The sequence below is a fragment of the Manis javanica genome, chromosome 15 (assembly GCF_040802235.1).
Source record: "Manis javanica isolate MJ-LG chromosome 15, MJ_LKY, whole genome shotgun sequence".
NCBI lineage: Eukaryota > Metazoa > Chordata > Mammalia > Pholidota > Manidae > Manis > Manis javanica.
This window is the reverse complement of record NC_133170.1, coordinates 83,601,587-83,620,595: the sequence shown is the minus strand read 5'-3', so window position 1 is coordinate 83,620,595 and position 19,009 is coordinate 83,601,587. Positions and strand designations below refer to the sequence as shown.

General features: G+C 39.9%; 1 protein-coding gene across 12 annotated transcripts in view; it reads left to right on the top strand.

Annotated features, from left to right (window-relative positions):
* The window catches only part of PRR14L (proline rich 14 like), a 52,509-nt gene that overhangs the window by 28,250 nt on the left and 5,250 nt on the right, over positions 1 to 19,009 (top strand). For all 12 annotated transcript variants that reach the window (XR_012125894.1, XR_012125892.1, XR_012125891.1 and 9 more), the window contains 5 exons: positions 802 to 5,986; positions 8,535 to 8,606; positions 9,219 to 9,390; positions 9,858 to 9,964; positions 18,878 to 18,949. Coding sequence is in view for 1 of the 12 variants with exons in the window: in XM_073223695.1 (XP_073079796.1) it covers positions 802 to 5,986; positions 8,535 to 8,606; positions 9,219 to 9,390; positions 9,858 to 9,964; positions 18,878 to 18,949 (5,608 nt within the window). In the remaining 11 variants the exon portion in view is untranslated. The remainder of the gene's footprint in view (positions 1 to 801; positions 5,987 to 8,534; positions 8,607 to 9,218; positions 9,391 to 9,857; positions 9,965 to 18,877; positions 18,950 to 19,009) is intronic.

The following is a 19,009-nucleotide window of genomic DNA, read 5'->3' as shown; positions in this document are numbered from 1 at the left end:
TGTTCCAGTTCGTTGAAGAATGCTGTTGGTATTTTGATAGGGATTGTATTGAATCTGTAGATTGCTTTAGGCGGGATGGCCATTTTGACAATTATAATTCTTGCCTACCCAAGAGCATTGGATGAATTTCCATTTGTTAGTGTCCTCTTTAATTTCTCTTAAGAGTGTCTTGTAGTTTTCAGGGTATAGGTCTTTCACTTCCTTGGTTAGGTTTATTCCTAAGTATTTTATTCTTTGCCAGGCAACCAGAAGAGGATGCTAGTGGTCATTGTTCTGGTGAAAAAGAGACTGTTGCCTCCCCAAAAGAAAATACCCAAGATCACTATTGCAGTCAAGGCAGTAGCCAGACAGACAGCTCTGATGCAATTGTGAATGGAATTGTTTTCCTGGTTTGTCTTTATGCTAATTAATCTTTCATGTATAGGAATGCAACGGAATTCTGTATATTAATTTTGTATCCTATAACTTTGCTGAATTCAGATTTTAGTTCTAGTAGTTTTGGAGTGGATTCTTTAGGGTTTTTTATGTACAATATCATGTCATCTGCAAACAGTGACAGTTTGGTTTCTTCCTTACCAATCTGGATGCCTTTTATTTGTTTGTGTTGTCTGATTGCCATGACTAGGACCTCCAGTACTATGTTGTATAAAAGTGGGGAGAGTGGACATTCTTGTCTTGTTCCTGATCTGAGTTGGGTCTTTTTTATTGTTGCTGTGGTTGCATGATTATATGTATGGAGGTAGAGCAAGTGATTTTTTTTTAATGATGGCATACTGATTTGGATTTCTTTCTCTTGTGCAGAAGGGAATGTACAAATTACAACTGGAACTCTGTTAAAATCTACTGAAGAGGTACAAGGTATGAAGGTCAATGGGACTAAGGCCGATAATAATGAAGGACACAAGAATGGCAATGTGAGTAAATGTCTCTCAGCTGGGTGCAGCGAATACCCAGAAGTAGACAAAATCATAACCAGTGGTGAGGTTTCAGAAAGCAGCACATTAGTTTCCCTAGAGCCTTTAACCTTTGTGGACCCTGGATTAACAGAAGCAACTCCTACAGAAAAAGAATGTGAAGAATTAAAAACTTGTCCTTCTTGGTTGTCATTCTTACCAGGGAACAGTGCCATTTCCAAAGTGGACAGTGGGAAGGAGGAGTTGTGTAAATTAAACCTTGTCTGTGGTGCAGATGACAATCACCAACAGATTCTTGGCCACCATCATGAAAAACACAGTTCCACACCTGGCAGTTCCAAAGCCATGGGAAGTGTGGTGGTTTTAGAACCTTTAGAAGAAAATACTGAAGTTTCATTTTTCACATCAAGTTTATCTGCTCCAGAATCCAGAACAGCGTCCTTAGAAAAATGTGGTTTTGATGGCGATAACTTGCTGAAGAGACCTGCTAAAAAGACAGGTAGTCCCCATCTTGATGGGGATGATCAAAGCAAGAACTTGGCTTCTAGAGAAGAAAATGAACAACAGTTTTTGAACCCCAGGACTGAAGGAGGGGGACTCTTTCTTGGTAATGCCAGGCTACCAGAAGAGGATGCTAGTCGTCATTGTTCTGGTGAAGAGGAGACTGTTGCCTCCCCAAAAGAAAATACCCAAGATCACTGTTGCGGTCAAGGCAGTAGCCAGACAGGCAGCTCTGATTCTGTAGCGCTTGATGCATTTACTGAAGACACAGAAATAATGTTTAAAAAAAATGATTTGAAAATCACTTTAGACGTTCAAAGTAGCTTAACAAACTATGAGGACCATAAAGAAACTTTTGCTAATATGAACCATCCAAACAGACACTCTGAAGAGAGCAATTTTTCCTCCTTAATGCAGGTGGAGGAGCCAGAACAGACAACCACTGTAGAGCCCAATATGTTCAGTGAGAAGATTTGTAGTAAAGACTCCTTAGTCAGCATCCAGAGAAATCTGGAAAGTGACTCTCAGCTAAATGAATCATCACATAATGAATTTCTTATTGAAAGAAAATCCCTTGCAGGTTTAACACCAGAGGACCAGTTAAGTCCTATAAATGAGGTATCAAAACCCAAGAAAGAAAATACTCAGTTACCACCCTCCCTAGAACTTGATCACAGACCTGAGTCAGAAAAAGCTGTACAGACCTCACAGGATGGTAGTCCGCACTTAGATGAACAGAGCATTGCCTGTGAGATGACCGAACTCCCTTGGACTGATCAACCAGTTGTAAGCAAAGTAGAAAGTGAATGTGTTTTAAATCAAGTGTCCCTTAATTCTCGAGACTGCTCGAAGTTGCCAACTGACAAAGAAATGCCTTTAGCAACAAGCAAGGATTCTCATAAGACCCATCACCCTCCGCTAGAGGATGGAGCAGATATCATTGCTGGCACCCGAACCATTCCCAGGGAGACAAAAAGGAAAGACATCTGTCTATCAGGTGATAAAGCCTGTGGTGCCTCTTCAAACAATTCTACCTTAAACATCAAATCAGGAAGCCTAGAAAGAAAAAACGAAGTGGCAGATTCAGGAACAGAAGATCTACATTCCAGACCTGTCTCCAGTAGGAAAGCAGCAGCAGGCTTGTCTCAGGAGATCTCTGCTATGGAATGTCCAAGTGTTCAATCTCAGGGTCTCTCTGGCTGTCCCTGTGCAAAAGAAAACATGCCAGGAACAAGCATGTGTTCTCTCTGTGCTGCTGCTGGGTCCAGCACAGTCATCCTGGAAGCTGAAAACTCTTTGATAACCAAGTGTGTGAATGCATTTCAGCAGGACGATCACCATTCTCTAGGAAGAGGAGACCCCGTAGAAAGTAGCTCTGATAAAGTGAGCTGTACATTGGAGGAATGTGAACTTAATGGGAGAGAAACTGAAGGCAGCCCTGCAGGAGGTAAGGTCAGAAACAAAACAACAGCAAGTATGTTAAGTAGGGAGGCTTCAAACAAAAACATTCCCACCACCAGTCACGTCCAACCCAGTGAGGAAGGGTCACAAAGAAAGGAACGGGATATGCCCAGAGAGTCTGTGTTTTGTGAGGCTGACGTCTCTAACTGTACCGCACAAGAACCAAACCTATCTGCAAACATTCCAACTGAAAAATCGCCGAACCAGTCTCCTACTAGTATGTTCTCCAGTTTTAAAAACATGAACCAAGCAGTTGAAACTCTTGGTCAGAAGGCAGATAAAGTCCTTGACTGTCAGAGCTACCAAAACAGACCAGATGAACACAGAAGGGAAGAGAAAGCAGCTAAGGAAACAGTGGGTGGTGATCAGAGAGAGACTGTCACAGAGCCTCACAGAGAGCTGAGCCACAACCCAAAGGATCTGTTCATCAGTTCAGGCAATAACTCACCGCCTGGCGATAGTTCAAAGAAAGGCAATTTGAAAAGAGCCTTTGAAAGTATTGCTGGTTGTGAGGCGTCCCCAGATGGCAGGCTAGACCTCACGTGCGCAGACTGCAGTAATAGACCTAAGGATGGTGTGCCGGACGTAAGAGCATCTGGCACACTTGATCATGGTGCCGAGCGAGGTAGGCTGGCATCACAGGCAACCGCGGTGAGCACCACCCCGACTCAGAACAGAGAACCGAACGCTGCCTTTGTAGGGATGATCGACCAGGATTCAGATTTCCCAGATGCTGCTGCTTCTACAGCGGAATCTCTTGAAATAAAAAAATCACGTGAGGAGAAAGTACGCAGATCCTTAAAAGACTGTGAAATGGAAGTGTGTCCAGACTCCAGTACCCATGAGATAGAGTCTGTTGCAGTTCATGAGCCAAATGCAAAAATATTGGATGGAATAAATGTGTCTTTAAATCGTATTCATCATGCACAGCGCATTAAAGAAGCGGCTCCTAGAGAAATGCAGGGAATGATTGAAGGGCTGAGACAAGAAATAAATTCTGAGTTTGACGGGGAAAATACCTTTGGAATTTGCTCGAAAGAGTTGATGTCTTCTAGATGCCAAGTTGACAGCTCTGTTCCCTTAGGGAGCCTGAAATCCGTTGAGATAATGCCTTTGAGTCCATCTCCTAAAAAAAATTCAGGAACTAATATGAATAGTGAAGAGCCTCACCTGAAAAATTTTCTTGGACCAAAAGATGGTGAGATGCTTTGTGAACATGTAAAGGACTGCACAATACTGCCTCAGGCGAAGGAAGGAGCACCAGGGGGTATGAGTGACCCTAGTGAAGGAAGCAGCCGAGACACCAGTGTGAACAATCTGCCTCTGACAATGGAAGCCAAAACTAAAGCAGGAGAAGAAACCAGGGAACACCAGAGGGGACCGCTGGGCCACTTAACTGTTGGGGAGGAGTCTGAGATGGTTCCTGGAGAGGATGGTCATGCTGGTAATGTGAGTGAGATTTCCCAGCCCCACTCTACGTCCCAGAGGAGGCTTGGTGACGCCGAAGGACACCAGAGCCAGAGGGTTGTGGGCTACGTGTTGGAGAAGGAAAAGGAATATACACATCAGAAAGAGGCACATGTAATATTGGAACGATGCCCATCATCTATTAGGTTACCAGATGAGGTGCAAGATAAGAACCGACCGAAGGATTACAGAGATCTGTCCGCCACGATGAAAGACACCCCCCTAGCAAAGATGGCCAGGCGTGACATTGCTGCGCAGTTTCAGAAATGGAGAGATCCAAAAGAGGAAAGCTCGTGTCATCCCTTAAAAAGGGACCTTGAGTTGCACATAGGTCCTTGGCCTAGTGGTGTTCCCCAGACAGCACAAGGCCCCAGCTCTGCTGAGGGTGACAAACTTCACGGTGCCTTTGGGAACACTTCACACCAGAGAGGAGTACTTCCCTTAAAAAAGCAGCCCCGTAGAACATGCAAGAAAGTTTCCTGTCAGGAGCAAGTCAGTATGGGGAGAAAAATGAGTAAAATCAGAAGTTCTGCCTTTTTAAAGAGTTCCTCTGAAGCCATCCCTACAAAAGCACACCGATTTCTCAGCTCGCGTGCTGTGTCTGCACCTACATGCCTGGAACCTGAAACAGTAACTGCCAAGAGCTTAGTGAGCCCCATACCAAAGCAGGAGGCAACTCTGTGCCATCCCTGGAGCAGCCTGAATGTTAGGAAGCCTACCAAAGACTCAGCCTTACTGAACAAGCTGTCCGTCCTTGCCTCCAAACTGGCCCCAGCCTCAAAGACCCAGAAACCAAGATACCGGCAGCGTTCCTCCGCACTTCTTCCAGTGGCTAAAAGCTACAAGCTGCTCAGATATAAAAGGCTCCTGGATGGGTTTTCATACAATACACTGCAGCTGAATCCACACTTGGCAGCTAGCAGATGGGATACGAGGCCTAACAGTAAGCCCTTGACACTTTATTCACTCGAAGCCATCAAAACGCGCTTCCTAGATTTGAGTAACAACATGCCGTCACTGCTGTTTGATTCCAAAATCTTTCCGGTGTCCTTTGACATGAAGTCGGCCTCCGAGTGCATGTCCGAGTACCCCAGAACTTTTCCTGAGCACTGTGCTCCAGCAAGGCTAGCCTTAGGAGAGCCCCCCCGGTGCCTGTCTCAACCTCCCAAGTGGACCTTCTCTTTCTTCTTATCCCACGGTTGCCCGGGGATGGCCACATTCAGGGAAGACAGTGGCCTCCATGGTCAGGCACATGCCCAGGCTCCCCCACAGCCTCCAGTTCCTCTCCGAGACTTTGGAGGCTCCGCCATGGTCCAGACCAGAGCAGGGTGCTCTGTCCTTGGCCTTCACACGCTCCTAGCACTTTGTTCCCCTGGATGTTACCGAATCTGGACAAAAAAACGGAGTTTCTCCAGCCACATGCCTACCATGCAGAGGCTCTTCATGACCCAGTTTACACAGGGCTTGAAAGGGTTAAGGTCTCCAGCCTCCACAGCAGACAAGGTCTTCTGTTCTCTGCCCTACTCGGTGGGCCGAGTGCTGTCCATTTGGAGCCAGCATGGGCCTTCTGCCTGCCCCTTCGACATCTCTGCTCTTCATTCCACCCACAGCAAGCGGCAGCCAACTCTGGGCTCCACGAGCAGGTAAAATCCATCCCTTGTGCTGGGCAAATGTCCCGTGTTTGCTTCTAGCGAGGCATGGGGGAGTGCAGCGCTGTTGGGGACCCTCGTGTCTGCATTTTCTGCTTATGACCCTGCCATACCTCTGCTGTGAAGATGTACCAGTGAGTCCTAAGTGAAGCCTGTCCTAATTTTTCTGCACTCTTTGGTCCTGGAGTCTTTACCATTCTTCATCCTGTCTGCTTTATTCTAGAAACCATCCAGTCTTCAGAATCTTCTTCCCTTGCCCCTACCCTTGCAGAGAGCAAACACCATTATATACTTTTACGCAGTGACAAATAATGGCTTGTAACTCTATCTTGTTCACAAAATATACAGCCTGCACAGAACTCCATGTTTGGTGTATGAAGAATAAATGCTTTTTAAATAAATAAACCAATTTTGCAGGTGTCACCAAATCTAGTTTAGGAACCTCTGCATTTATCTCTGGAGTAGAGAGGCTTCAAAAATTGGTATTTATGTGTGATAGTTGTAGAATTTATATAATTTTAAGTGAACTGGAAAGGAGTTCTTGTGATTTGACCACTGAGAATAGTTGAACATAATTTCACTAATACCATTTTACCCTCTAATTGAAAGTAAGAGAAGAGAAATAATTTGAGAGTTATATCCCTAAAGATATGTTTTAGACATATAGATAAATCCTCCTATTTATAATCCTTTATGTAAAGAGAAATTTAAAATGTTTAGGTTATGCTTACCATTGCTACTAGTTTAAAAATTCATCAGCAACAACAAAGCCTTAGAATTCCAAAAAGCCTGGGAGAGGCCGTGCTCTCCGTGTATCTGGGCATTTCCTTATGCATAATTATTCCGTCATTAAAAAGCTGCTGGTGCATATTGTGAAGTTCCCCCATCTTAGCAGGAAATGAGATTTTTTTTTTGTTAAGGGTCTTAGAAAAACACTAGAACCTGAGCTTGACTGATTAACATCAAAGATGAATTACTATTATCAACACTTGTCCTGTAGTTAATAGGAAAATGTTCGCTTCATGTAATGCAGCCATAAAAATGCAGTAGAATGACCCCAGCTGTTTCAAGTGATGGTGTACCACCCTTGCTTTGTCTGCTTCGTTGCCTGTGCAGCCTCATAACTGCTCTCTGTCCTGTGTCCGCAGCACACAGCTTTAAAAAGTGTTCCGTCCTTTAACCTCTGCTCCTTACTGAGGTGAGCGGGGAGGGTAGTGACTCACTGCACCCTGGGAAGGTGTGTGGTCCTTTGGATTCTTTTTCTTCTTGCACAGCTCTTTTCCTACCTGACTTTTCTGTTTTCCTGGTGTGGAATAGTTTCTCTCTCCCTTACTTCCTATGTCTGGCTTTTAATTTTTTTTTTGTTTTATTTTAATTCAGTGGGAAGTGGAGGGGTAGTGTTTGTAGGGACTTTTTCTAACATCACATGCCTTGCCTTTGAGCGTGAAAGTTTGCTGTTTTTCTAAACACACTTATAAATGTGACACATGATAAATCGGGTAGCCCCAAAAGCAAGGCTTAACGAAGATTAAATTAACTTATGTTTCCATAGGCTTTTCTGATTTGAACCTTTATCACTGTATAATTTAGTTTGAACGGGCATCTTTTTTGCCTTTCTTAGAGATTTTGAACCTGAGGCACATGGCTTTTTGTAACCTCGATCACTCAGCTGGTTAGTATTTCAGCTGAGCCAGGCATAGAACCGAGGTCTCCTGATGTCTGATTTGGTCAGCTCCTCCTCCAATATTCCACCCTTCCTCTCTTTCCTTTTATTAGTACTCCTCAGGGGGTCCAGAGTTAGTGTTAAGCATTGGGAAAATCTGAATTATTTGTGTTTTTCTTAGCTGGTGAACAAATTTCTCTTCTAAAAGGAGGTGGATGGTATGGTCATCATACACAAGCCTTACTAAACCCATACTCTGTTCCCAATGCAGTAGAAGGCCGATACAGGTTTGACTTTGAGAGGCAAAAAGAGCTCTCCACCACAGATTAATGTATCTGTAAGTGATTAATATTATTGTTCCATTTATAAAAATGAAAACTTAATCATTAAGGAGCCTACCCCATTAAGTTTTCTGCATAACCATGTTTACTTGGAACTTGGCTTTGAAAAAAATAAGGTTTCTTCTTACTATCTTGTACAGTTACATAAATTGACAGATTTTATTTTAACAGTTAATGTGGAGATGAATAATATACTTTTTTTGTAAATTATTTTTAAATCTTTGACATACATGCCTAACAATTTGATTAGAAGGTATAATCTCAAAATCATTCCTGTCCCTCTACTTTGTCTTACTGTCCTCTCTTTCTCCCTCCACCTTCATTCCATTTAAGTCAGAAAAATCTTCTGTCAACCCGCCTTCACTCAGTGAAGGGCACCTAACTGTAATCCTCATGACTGGGGGGTTTTCCCCTTTCTGCATGACTGGCATTTCTTCTCTTCCCAGGGCTCTTGAGTATTATGTACCTGCAGTGGTATCAGCGCCTTCTGTTGTTCCACTGCCCTCACCTATTGCTTTGTGCTCTTGCTTCCCTTCAGCCGCCCCGCGTTACCGTATGTGCCTCTTCCAGGCTTGGAAGCTACGTACAACACCAGCGGCAGTCAGATGAGGTGAGCCACCAGTGGCGCCTGGCGCATGACGGCTTGCAGAGAGAGAGAGTGTGTTTGTGTGTGTGTGGACAGAGAGCAAGTGCGCGTGAGCCCCTAAGAGGGTGCACGAGTACATGGCATGGGTGAGGCACTGTTCTGACCTTCTAAACTTGATGTGAGATTCAGATGTGTTTTATGACAAGTGGCAACTAAGGATGTGTAATCAGCACCATTTACTGGAAGAGTGAAAATCCATAGGCAGCTCACTGTAGCACGAGTCCCCTGCCAAGCTATTTCTTGGCCATTCAGCCAACTGCAGTGCCTGGATGGAATTGATCTCATTTGTTTAGTTCACTAAATGTCTTCTTCGCCTAAAAAGTCTGTTCCTTTTTACATCTTTCCTTATAAAACTGCTCCAACGCATGAAGTGGATTGACTGCGTTCTTTAGTTTTTTACCTATGTAGGCACAGGCTGTGTCCAGAAGTGACTAGAGAACAGATTGACTGGAAACGTCATTGCTGGAAAAGGGGAAAATCTTCAACCTTAGTGTGAATGCTGAGAAGTTGACTGTGTCAAAGTAGAAAGTGAACTTGTCTCATATTTTTCTTCTGTTTTTCTCTCCATGGTGCCAGGCTAGAGCCTCCATTCCCTGCCTTGGTACCAAAGTCTTGCTTGGTAACAGACTCAGCTGTCAGCAAGCTCCTGCTTTCAGCCTCTGAGTTCCAGGCTCCTGGATTTGATGAGCTGGATGGTGTGACCGCAGTGTGCCCCCATCCACAGAGCAGCCCTCCAGAACAGAAAGAGGTAAGTGTATGGTGGCAGGCTCGGGTGATGGTGGCAGTGGATGTGTCCATCAATGACTACAGAGTACGTGATAGGTACAGATGGGCTCCTGAGTGTCTTTGCCTATTGCCTTTAGTAGCTTCTCCAGCTGAGTGTTAGAGATTACCAAGACAGTTTTTTGACTTGATCACTGGAGGATACTCTGGATCTCCTAATTTCCAGATCCTTTTTTTCTGTTTTGCAATGTCTCCTGCCTTTAGACATTCATACTAATAATCTAAATATGTAAACTGAATATACAATTCTCTTTTAATAATATGAAGGAGGATAATTGCTGAGAATGCCGTTGGCAGGAATAGGAGAGGGAGCTTTGCCATGGACTACTTACCAGTGTCTGAGGAGGCAATATTTTGAGTGTCAAGAAAAGGGACTTTATATATTGTAAATGTTTTACAACTTGTATCTTTCTTCTTAACTCTTAAAAATAGGCTGAGCCCAAGAAGAGGCCAAAGAAAGTCTCACAGATTCGCATCCGGAAAACCATTCCTAAGCCAGATCCTAATCTTACCCCCATGGGCCTTCCTCGACCCAAAAGGTGAGCTCCTTCTCTAAAACACATAGTTCCCTTTTTTGAAAAATTGTCTAGCAGACCATAACAACCTTTTAGTGGTCATATATTCTGAGCTATTTGTTACACTTCTAGAAATTTTTCCAAAAGAATTAATCAGTAATGTGGCCAGAGATTTATGAGCAGAGATACTTTAATGTACCCTTGGTCCCGTTTATTGAGCTTACTGTCCAGGCATTGTGCTGTCCCTTTGTGTTCATGACCTCCGGAGGTCCTCCAGGGATGAACCTCGTCCGCCCCAGGTTCAGGTGAGGATGCCAAGGCTCAGTGGTTAAGAAATCTGTGTTAGGCCTTTGGTGTTGGTTATGCCACAGATGGTTTCTGTCCCCGACAAATTTTAACCTGACCCCACAGCCCATGCTCACCACATTCGGTGCACAAAACTGGAAAGGAACCTAAATGGCATGAGGGAAAGAAGTTTTGTTTTTTTTTTCCAGAAAGTGTCAGATCCATGTTATGGTCTATATTATAGCCTTTAAAAATTTGGTTTCTGAAGATTTGTTTTTATGACAGAAACAATTGCTAACCCTATAAAGTAAAGTGGAAAGAAAAAACAGATTAGCAAATTATGCATTTGGCATGATTACACAGACACCCTATGAAATATAAACATTTTTTATAAGCTCTCTAGAGTTACATTTGCTTGTGGTGGATTTTAGTCCTTCAATCCTCAGTGGCATATGGAAGCCTAATAGTGGTCCCTTAAGTAACCCAAGGTAAGTTATTTAACCTTCCTTAACTTTAAGGACATATCAGTAAAATGTGAATAAGAATTCCCAACACTTAAGATTGCTGTACAGTCCAATGGAGAAAAAAATGTATATGGTATTTATGATATTGCTCCATACAGCACAGATGTAATAGTTAATTATTATACTTAGAAATCATGTTCCACTTTCCCCCTTGGTTTTATCTTAATGTATTTTATTTCACAATTCCTTTATTAATCATCCTACCATATGTCTTTTCAAGAGAAATTTTTAGAATATTTAAGATGTTCTATGTTGAATAGTACTTATTACCAGAATGAGGTAAGGGTTCAGAATCGGGTGTATTCTTACTTGCATTTACATGTAGATATAAGTTCTGAAAAACCTTGTTTATATAAACAATAGATGGAAATGGAGAGAGTTTTACTATAGTAATGACATTCAATCCTTACAATGTGTATCAAGTAATATGCCAAAAAATCACAGTGTGACCTAATATCAAGTTATATTTAATGACTTAACCATTAATATTTTTGAAAGCAGAGGATGAAAAAGCCCTGACTCACAAAGGTTCTATTACCCAAGCACTGGAGGCACTAAGTGTCTGGTGTCTCAGTGTGTGGGAGATACACCAAAAAGCCCTGGCCAGTGTCAAATGCCTAATAATCTACATGTTACTCTTTCACTTACAGGTACTTTATTTAATCCAATATAATGAAAGGGTTGAAAAAATAAGATTATTTAAATAAACCTGTGCCTAAGATATCCTTTGATAAAATGCTTTTACCCAAATACTTTTTTATTGGAAAACCTTGAAGTTTTTAGTGCATTAAATTTATGAAAAATCCTTAATTAGCAAAGGCAACTTTTATTATTCAAGCCTATCAGCCAGATCATTCTTACTTCCTAATTTTTCTGTCTTCCAGGGCAAGTAAATGTGTTAATTGGACCTTTAAGAGAATTATGCAAACCATTGAGAAATAAATTGTGGAATACAACTAAGTCAAAATTAAAATCATATATAAGAAATATAATTTATTTATACTTTTTTTTTTGGTATCATTAATCTACAATTACATGAAGAACATTATGGTTACTAGAGTCCCCCCTTCACCAAGTCCCCCCCACATACCCCTTCACAGTCACTGTCCATCAGCGCAGTAAGATGCTGTAAAATCACTACTTGTCTTCTTTGTGTTGCGCAGCCCTCCCTGTGCCCCCCACATGCTATACATGCTAATCGTAATGCCTCCTTTCTTTTTCCCCACCCTTGTCCCTCCTTTCTCACCCATCCTCCCCAGTCCCTTTCCCTTTGGTAACTATTAGTCCATTCTTGGGTTCTTTGATTCTGCTGCTGTTCTGTTCTTTCAGTTTTCCTTTGTTCTTATACTCCACAGATGAGTGAAATCATTTAGTACTTGTCTTTCTCTGCCTGGCTTATTTCACTGAGCATAATACCCTCTAGCTCCATCCATGTTGTTGCAAATGGTAGGATCTGTTTTTTTCTTGTGGCTGAGTAATATTCCATTGTGTATATGTACCACATCTTCTTATTCCATTCATCTACTGATGGACATTTAGATTGCTTCCATATCTTGGCTATTATACATTTTTAATGCATTATTAAAACAAATGACAGTGCTATTTCTCACTACTGAAGCACTGCAAAAAATAATTATGAAGTAAGGAGTATGGTGGAAAGTATGTTATTGCTTCAGTAGGTGTGTATGTCTGCATGAGTCAAACTGTTATTAGACTTCAAGGAACAATTAAGAATCATGTAAAAACTCAGAAGTAAATCCATTAATTTATATAAATCTCATTATTTATATAATTTGTTTAATGTAAGAGAGAAATGTGTTACAGCAAACCAGCTGGCATGGCAGCTTGTCGTATACTTTTCATTTGTTATCAGGAGGTAAAAGAACATTTTATAAGATGAGGATTGAATATTGAATTAAATATTTCTTTATCTAATTTGATAAAAGTTCATACCTTAACTGAAGGAAATTCCTTCAAATTTTTGTCTGTGGATTTTATACATTTCATCTTCAAATGTTTGGTACTCCATACTTCATTGTCAAATGTTTGGTAGTCCCAGTGAATGTTTCAGTTATATTTAAAACACAAAACAAAGCAGATAACAGACTATTAATGAGAATTGAGAAAAACTTGGAGAAAACATTGTGTACAATTAAATGCATTAACAAAGGAAGTGCAAGTCCTCTTCACAAAAACTACAAAATATTGTTGAACGAAATCAAAGACATGAATAAGTGGAAAGACAGTTCATAGATTGGGAGACTCAAGAAATCAATATACCCAAAGTAATGTACAGATTCACTGCAATCTCATTTAAAATGTCAATTGCCTTTTTTGCAGAAATTGACAGGCTGGTCCTAAAATTCATATGGAAATACAAGTGACCCAGAATAACCAAAGCCATCTTGAAAAAGGAACAAAGTAGAAGACTCACACTAACCCATTTCAAAACTTAATACATGCATAGTTAAAAACAGTTAAGATGGTAAATTTTGTTTTGTACATTTTACCACAATACAAAAATACACACAAACTTACTACAAAACTACAGTAATCAAGACAGTGTGGTAATCTCAAAAGGACTGACATATAAATTGATATAATGGAATTGAGAGTCTAGAAATAACCTGACACATTTAAGGTCAATTGATTTTCAACGAATGTGTCAAGACCACTCAGTAGGGAAGAAAGAGTCTTTAAAGAAAATGGTACTGAGACAACTGGATACCCACATGCAAAACTGGATATCTGTATACAAAAAATAACTCAGTGGATCAAAGACCTAGGAGAGATGTAAGAGCTAAAATTATAAAAGGCTTAGGAGAAAACATGGGTGTGAATCTGTATGACATTGGATGAGTCAATGGTTTCTTGGAAATGACACCAAAAGCATGAGCAACAGAAGAAAAATGGATAAATTGGACTTCATCAAAATTAAAACTTTTGTTCATCAAAGAACACCCTCAAGAAAGAAAGATAACTCATCAAAAGAATGCGAAAAGCCACAGAATGGTAGAAAATAGATGCAAAAGACGTTAAGGACTATTCAAAATACACAAAGGACTCTAAAAACTTAGTAATAAGAAATGAGCGCCTGATTTAAAAAAGACTCAGGTGACACGTAAGATGGAAAGAATATGAAAGGATATTCCATATCATACGTCATTAGGGAATTGCAAACTAAAACAACAATTAGATACCACTCTACACCTATTAGAATGACCCAAACCCAGAACACACTACATCAGATGCTAGTAAGGATGTACAGCCACAGTAACTCTCATACACTGCTGATGGAATTGCAAAATGGCATAGCCACTTTGGAAGACAGTTTGGCAGTTTCTCAAAAAATTAAATATACTTTTACAATGCAATCCAGCAGTAATACTCCTGGTATTTACTCATAAGTTGAAAAGTTATGTCCATACAAAAGCTTGAACATGAATGTTTATAGCAGCTTTATTTAAAATTGCCAAAACTCGGAAGCAACCAAGATGTCCTTCAGTTGGTGAATAGATTAACTATGGTACATCCAGAAAATGGACTACTATTCAGTGCTAAAAAGAAATAAGCTATCAAACCATGAAACAACATGGAGAAACCTTCAGTGCATATTAGTAAGTGAAAGAATCCAATCTGAATAAGATACACACTGTATGATTCCAACTATATGACATCTGGAAAATGCAGAACTATAGAGACAATAAAAGAATCAGTGGTTGCCAGGACCTGGGAAAGAAGGAAGGGAGGGAGGGAGGGAGGGAAGGAAGGACGGAAGGGAAGGAGGGAGGGAAATAAAGTCATAAAAGCAGATAAAGTGATGCAGGGAGCAAGGAACCACCAGGTGGAAGACACTCACATGTAGATTCATCAGAGCCACTCTGGGCAACATGGCATCTCCACAGAAAAAGTGTCAGTGCTTTTGAGGCAGATTACCCTGTCCCACCTCTTCCAGTGAGTGAAGCCTCTCTGAGGAAAGCAAAATTTGTAGAGAGCCCAGGAATTCCAGAATCCAAGCTTTGCTCACCAACCACCTAGAAGATAGACATGAATACTGCCCTGATTTGAAAGTCAGAATGACTGTCAGGGAGCCTAATCCTTCACTTTCTGATTGCCCATGTAACATCCTTAATCAAATGGAGCTATTGCTATTTTCAAAACAAAGTAGCCATTTGTTGGAATACCAGTGCTAAGTCACTGTGAAAAATTATATCTATGCCTCAACATAATAAAGACCGTATAGGACAAACCCACAGCTAACATACTGTAGTGAAAAGCTGAAAGGTTTTCTTCTAAGATCAGGAACAAAACAAGAATGTCCACTCTCACCACTTTCATTCAACATAGTACTGAAGGTCTGAGCCACAGCAGTCAGACAAGGTAAAGAGTTAAAAAGCATCCAAGTAGGTAAGGAAGAAGTTAAACTGTCACATTTGTAGATGACATTATATCATATATAGAAAACCCTAAAGACTACACAAAAAAACTATTAGAACTAATAACTGGATTCAGCAAAGTTTCAGGGTACCACATTATATATACAGAAATCTGTTGAGTTCCTATATACTAACAATGAACTAGCAGAAAGAGAAATCAGGAAAACAATTCCATTTACAGTTGCATCAAAAAGAGTAAAGTACCTAGGAATAAACCTAACCAAGGAGATGAAAGACCTGTACTCTGAAAACTATAAGACATTCATGAGAGAAATTAAAGACACAAATAAATGGAAATCTTGCCCATGTTCATGGATAGGAAGAATTTATAGTCAAAGTGGCCATCCTGCCCGAAGCAATTTATAGATCCAGTGCAATCCCTATCAAAATGCCAAAGGCATTTTTCAATGAACTTGAGCAAATAATCCTAAAAATTCATATGGAACCACAAAAGACCCTGAATAGCCAAAACAATCCTGAAGAAGAACAAAGCTGGGGGGAATTATGCTTACTGATTGCAAGCTATGCTACAAAGCGACAATAATGAAAACAGTATTGTATTGGCACAAGAACAGACCCATAGATCAATGGAACAGAATAGAGTCCCTGGATATAAACCCACATATATGGTCAGTTAATAGATAGTAAGGGAGCCATGGATATACAGTGGCAAAAAGACAGTCTGTTCAATAACTGGTGTCGGGAAAACTGGACAGCAATATGCAAGAGGATAAAACTGGGTTACAGTCTAACTCCAAACACAAAAGTAAACTCAAATTGGATTAAAGATCTAAATGTAAGACATGAAACCATAAAACTCTTAGAAGAAAACATAGGTGAAAATCTCTTGAACATGATCATGAGCAATTTTTTCTTGGACACATCTTGGGCAAATCGGAAGTACACAAGCAGGACTACATCAAATGAAAAAGCTTCTTTACAGCAAAGTACACCATCAGCAGAACAAAAAAGACAACATATGGTATGGAAGAATATATTCATAAATGATTTATCCGATAAGGGGTTAACATCCAAAATATATAAAGAACTCATACACCTCAACACCCAGAAAACAAATAACCTGATTAAAAATCCACAGAGGACCTGAACAGACATTCTTCCAAAGAAGAAATACAGATTGCTAACAGGCACGTTGAAAAGAGGCTCCACTTTGCTAATTATCAGGGAAATGTATGTCAAAACTATAGTAGGATATCTATCACCTCACACCAATTAGAATGGCCACTATCCAAAAGACAAGAAATAACAAATGTTGGTGAAGTTGTAGAGAAAAGGAAACCCTCCTATACCTTTGGTGGGAATGTAAATTGGTGCAGCCACTGTGAAAAGCAGTATGGACGTCCTTCAAGAATCTAAAAATAGAAATACCATACGATTCAGTAATTCCACTTCTAGGAATTTAGCCAAAGAAAACACAAAATCCTGATTTGAAAAGATAAATGCACCCCTATGTTTATTGCCACCTTATTTACAGTAATACCCTATATATGGATGCAACGTAAGTGTCCATTAGTAGGTGAATGGTTAAAGAACACACGGTACATAAACACAGTGAAATATTATTCAGCCACCAAAAAGAAAAATCCTGCCATTTGCAACAACATCAAAGGACTGAAGAGGGTATTATGCTAAATGAAATAAGCCATGCAGAAAAAGACAGAGTAGATTTGTGGAATCTAAAACAAAATAAAATTAACAAAGTATCAGTAGCCTTGTAGACACTGAGAAGTGACTGTTGGTTACCATGGGGGAGGAGTTTGGGTGGATGGGTAGGAAGGGGGAGGGAAATAAAAGGGCACAAAAATTCTCATTCATGGTATTTGTTGGTCATTGGGATGAAAGTGCAACATGGAGAATATAGCCAGTGATTCTGTAACATCTTCTATATGTTGACAGATGGTAGCTACACTAGTGGGGATGAGGATTTAATAATATGGTTAACTGTTGAACCACTGTGATGTATACTTAAAACCAATATAAGATTGTATATCAATAATATTTCAGTTAAGAAAAAGAAAAATCATATTTATGATGTTATTTATTTTCCACAAGCATGTTCTTTGCTTAATTGGAATTGAACCAAACTAAGCCTGTTATGATTTTCTGAAAGGAAGATACTAAAACGTTATGCTAAAATGTTCATTGCCATGTTCAGCAGTTCTCTTTTTCTCATCTGAAACAGGTTTAAGGTACAGAAACTTTGTAATGATTTGCTCTTTTATAATAGTTATTGCTATTATTACTATTAATAGTTAATATAAAAGTTATTATATCCTCTGAAAATAAGTTTCTTCTAAGATAAGAGAGATAAGAGTTGGTGACCTGTGGGTTGAAGCTATTACCTGCTACATAATAGCAACAATTAACAATATACAAATTGAATACACTCAACTGAAAAAAAAAAAAGGTGAATTTCATGGTATATGAACCAAGACTCCTTGAAGACTGATTACAGGTCCAGTTAGGAGGTATACAAGCTCAGAGTAGAGTGTGTTGTCATACCAGAAAGTGATTAAACTCTCAAAGACTGCTAGGGTCATGTCAGAGGGATGTTGGAACTCCCAGTGACCACAGGAGAAACAATCCGAGCATCAAAGGAACAATAACTGCAGCAGATTGAAGCACATCAGATACGTCAATATCCAGTAGTTTATAACGATACTTTAAAAACTCATTGGCCATATTTGGACAATGTTAGGGAACCAACTAATGGTTTTGGAAATTGATAAATATACTGAAAGAACCAAGTATCTGACCTGCTTTTCCTACGCAAACTGTACTGTGAGGTTACCAAATAACCACTGAGCATGCAATTTCTATTTGGATAGAAGAATCTACCAAATGAATAAAGAAGGAATGATAGGCTGCACTCTGTATGACCTTAAAGAGATAATAACTATTGTCAGTGTTCATTGGTGGCTGTTACTATCACAAAAAGGGTGACAATAAATATCATGCCCCAGGATGAAGTATGTACCACCATCTAAAAATCTTCCTATCAAAAAACCCAAAATCGCCTAAATATGATTATGCCTCTATATCTAATTGTCAATCTACAGGATTTGTGTATAGTATTTCCCATATATCTGGGTCAGAATAACAGGTTAAGTGATACCATGTGGATGTAATCAAGAAAATCTAGACTTGGGAAAACACAGGCCAAATGAGCTGGTTTCTTCAACAAATAAATTGCAAAGTAAGGCAAAGTAGATAGAACACTAAATACATATACTGGGATGGTAATGGTCAGATTATTCAGGAGAAAGGTAAACACCCTGATGCACTTCAGTTTCTAATTTAAGTATTCTCATTAAAATTCTTGACAACCAGTAAAAGAATAGAAGAGTGTGTAATTTCGAGGGGGTTAGAAGAGAGTGAACAGTCATTGAAGGAGATGAAAAGGAACACTGAAAAGGGGGGCAGAAAAAGAAAAGCTATAAAAAAAGACAATTGATATAAATACAGTTATAGCATTCCTAATAAATAAAAATGGGCTAAATTTTATAAAGATTGGCAGCCTGGAAAAGAAAATCCAGTACATGTTCATGTGAGACACAACTGAAACTCATTACAGAAAGGTTGAAAGAAAACAAGTGGGAAGGATTGAGTTGGGAAGCCGGTCTTACCTCTCTTAAAGGAAGTATGCAGAATTTATTTTGATCTCTTTTCAGGTTAAAGAAAAAGGAATTTAGTTTAGAAGAAATATATACCAATAAGAATTATAAGTCTCCTCCTGCAAACAGGTAAGTCTATGTGTGCATATGTCTATAATATATAAAGGAAATAGAGTGGGAGGGCTTCTG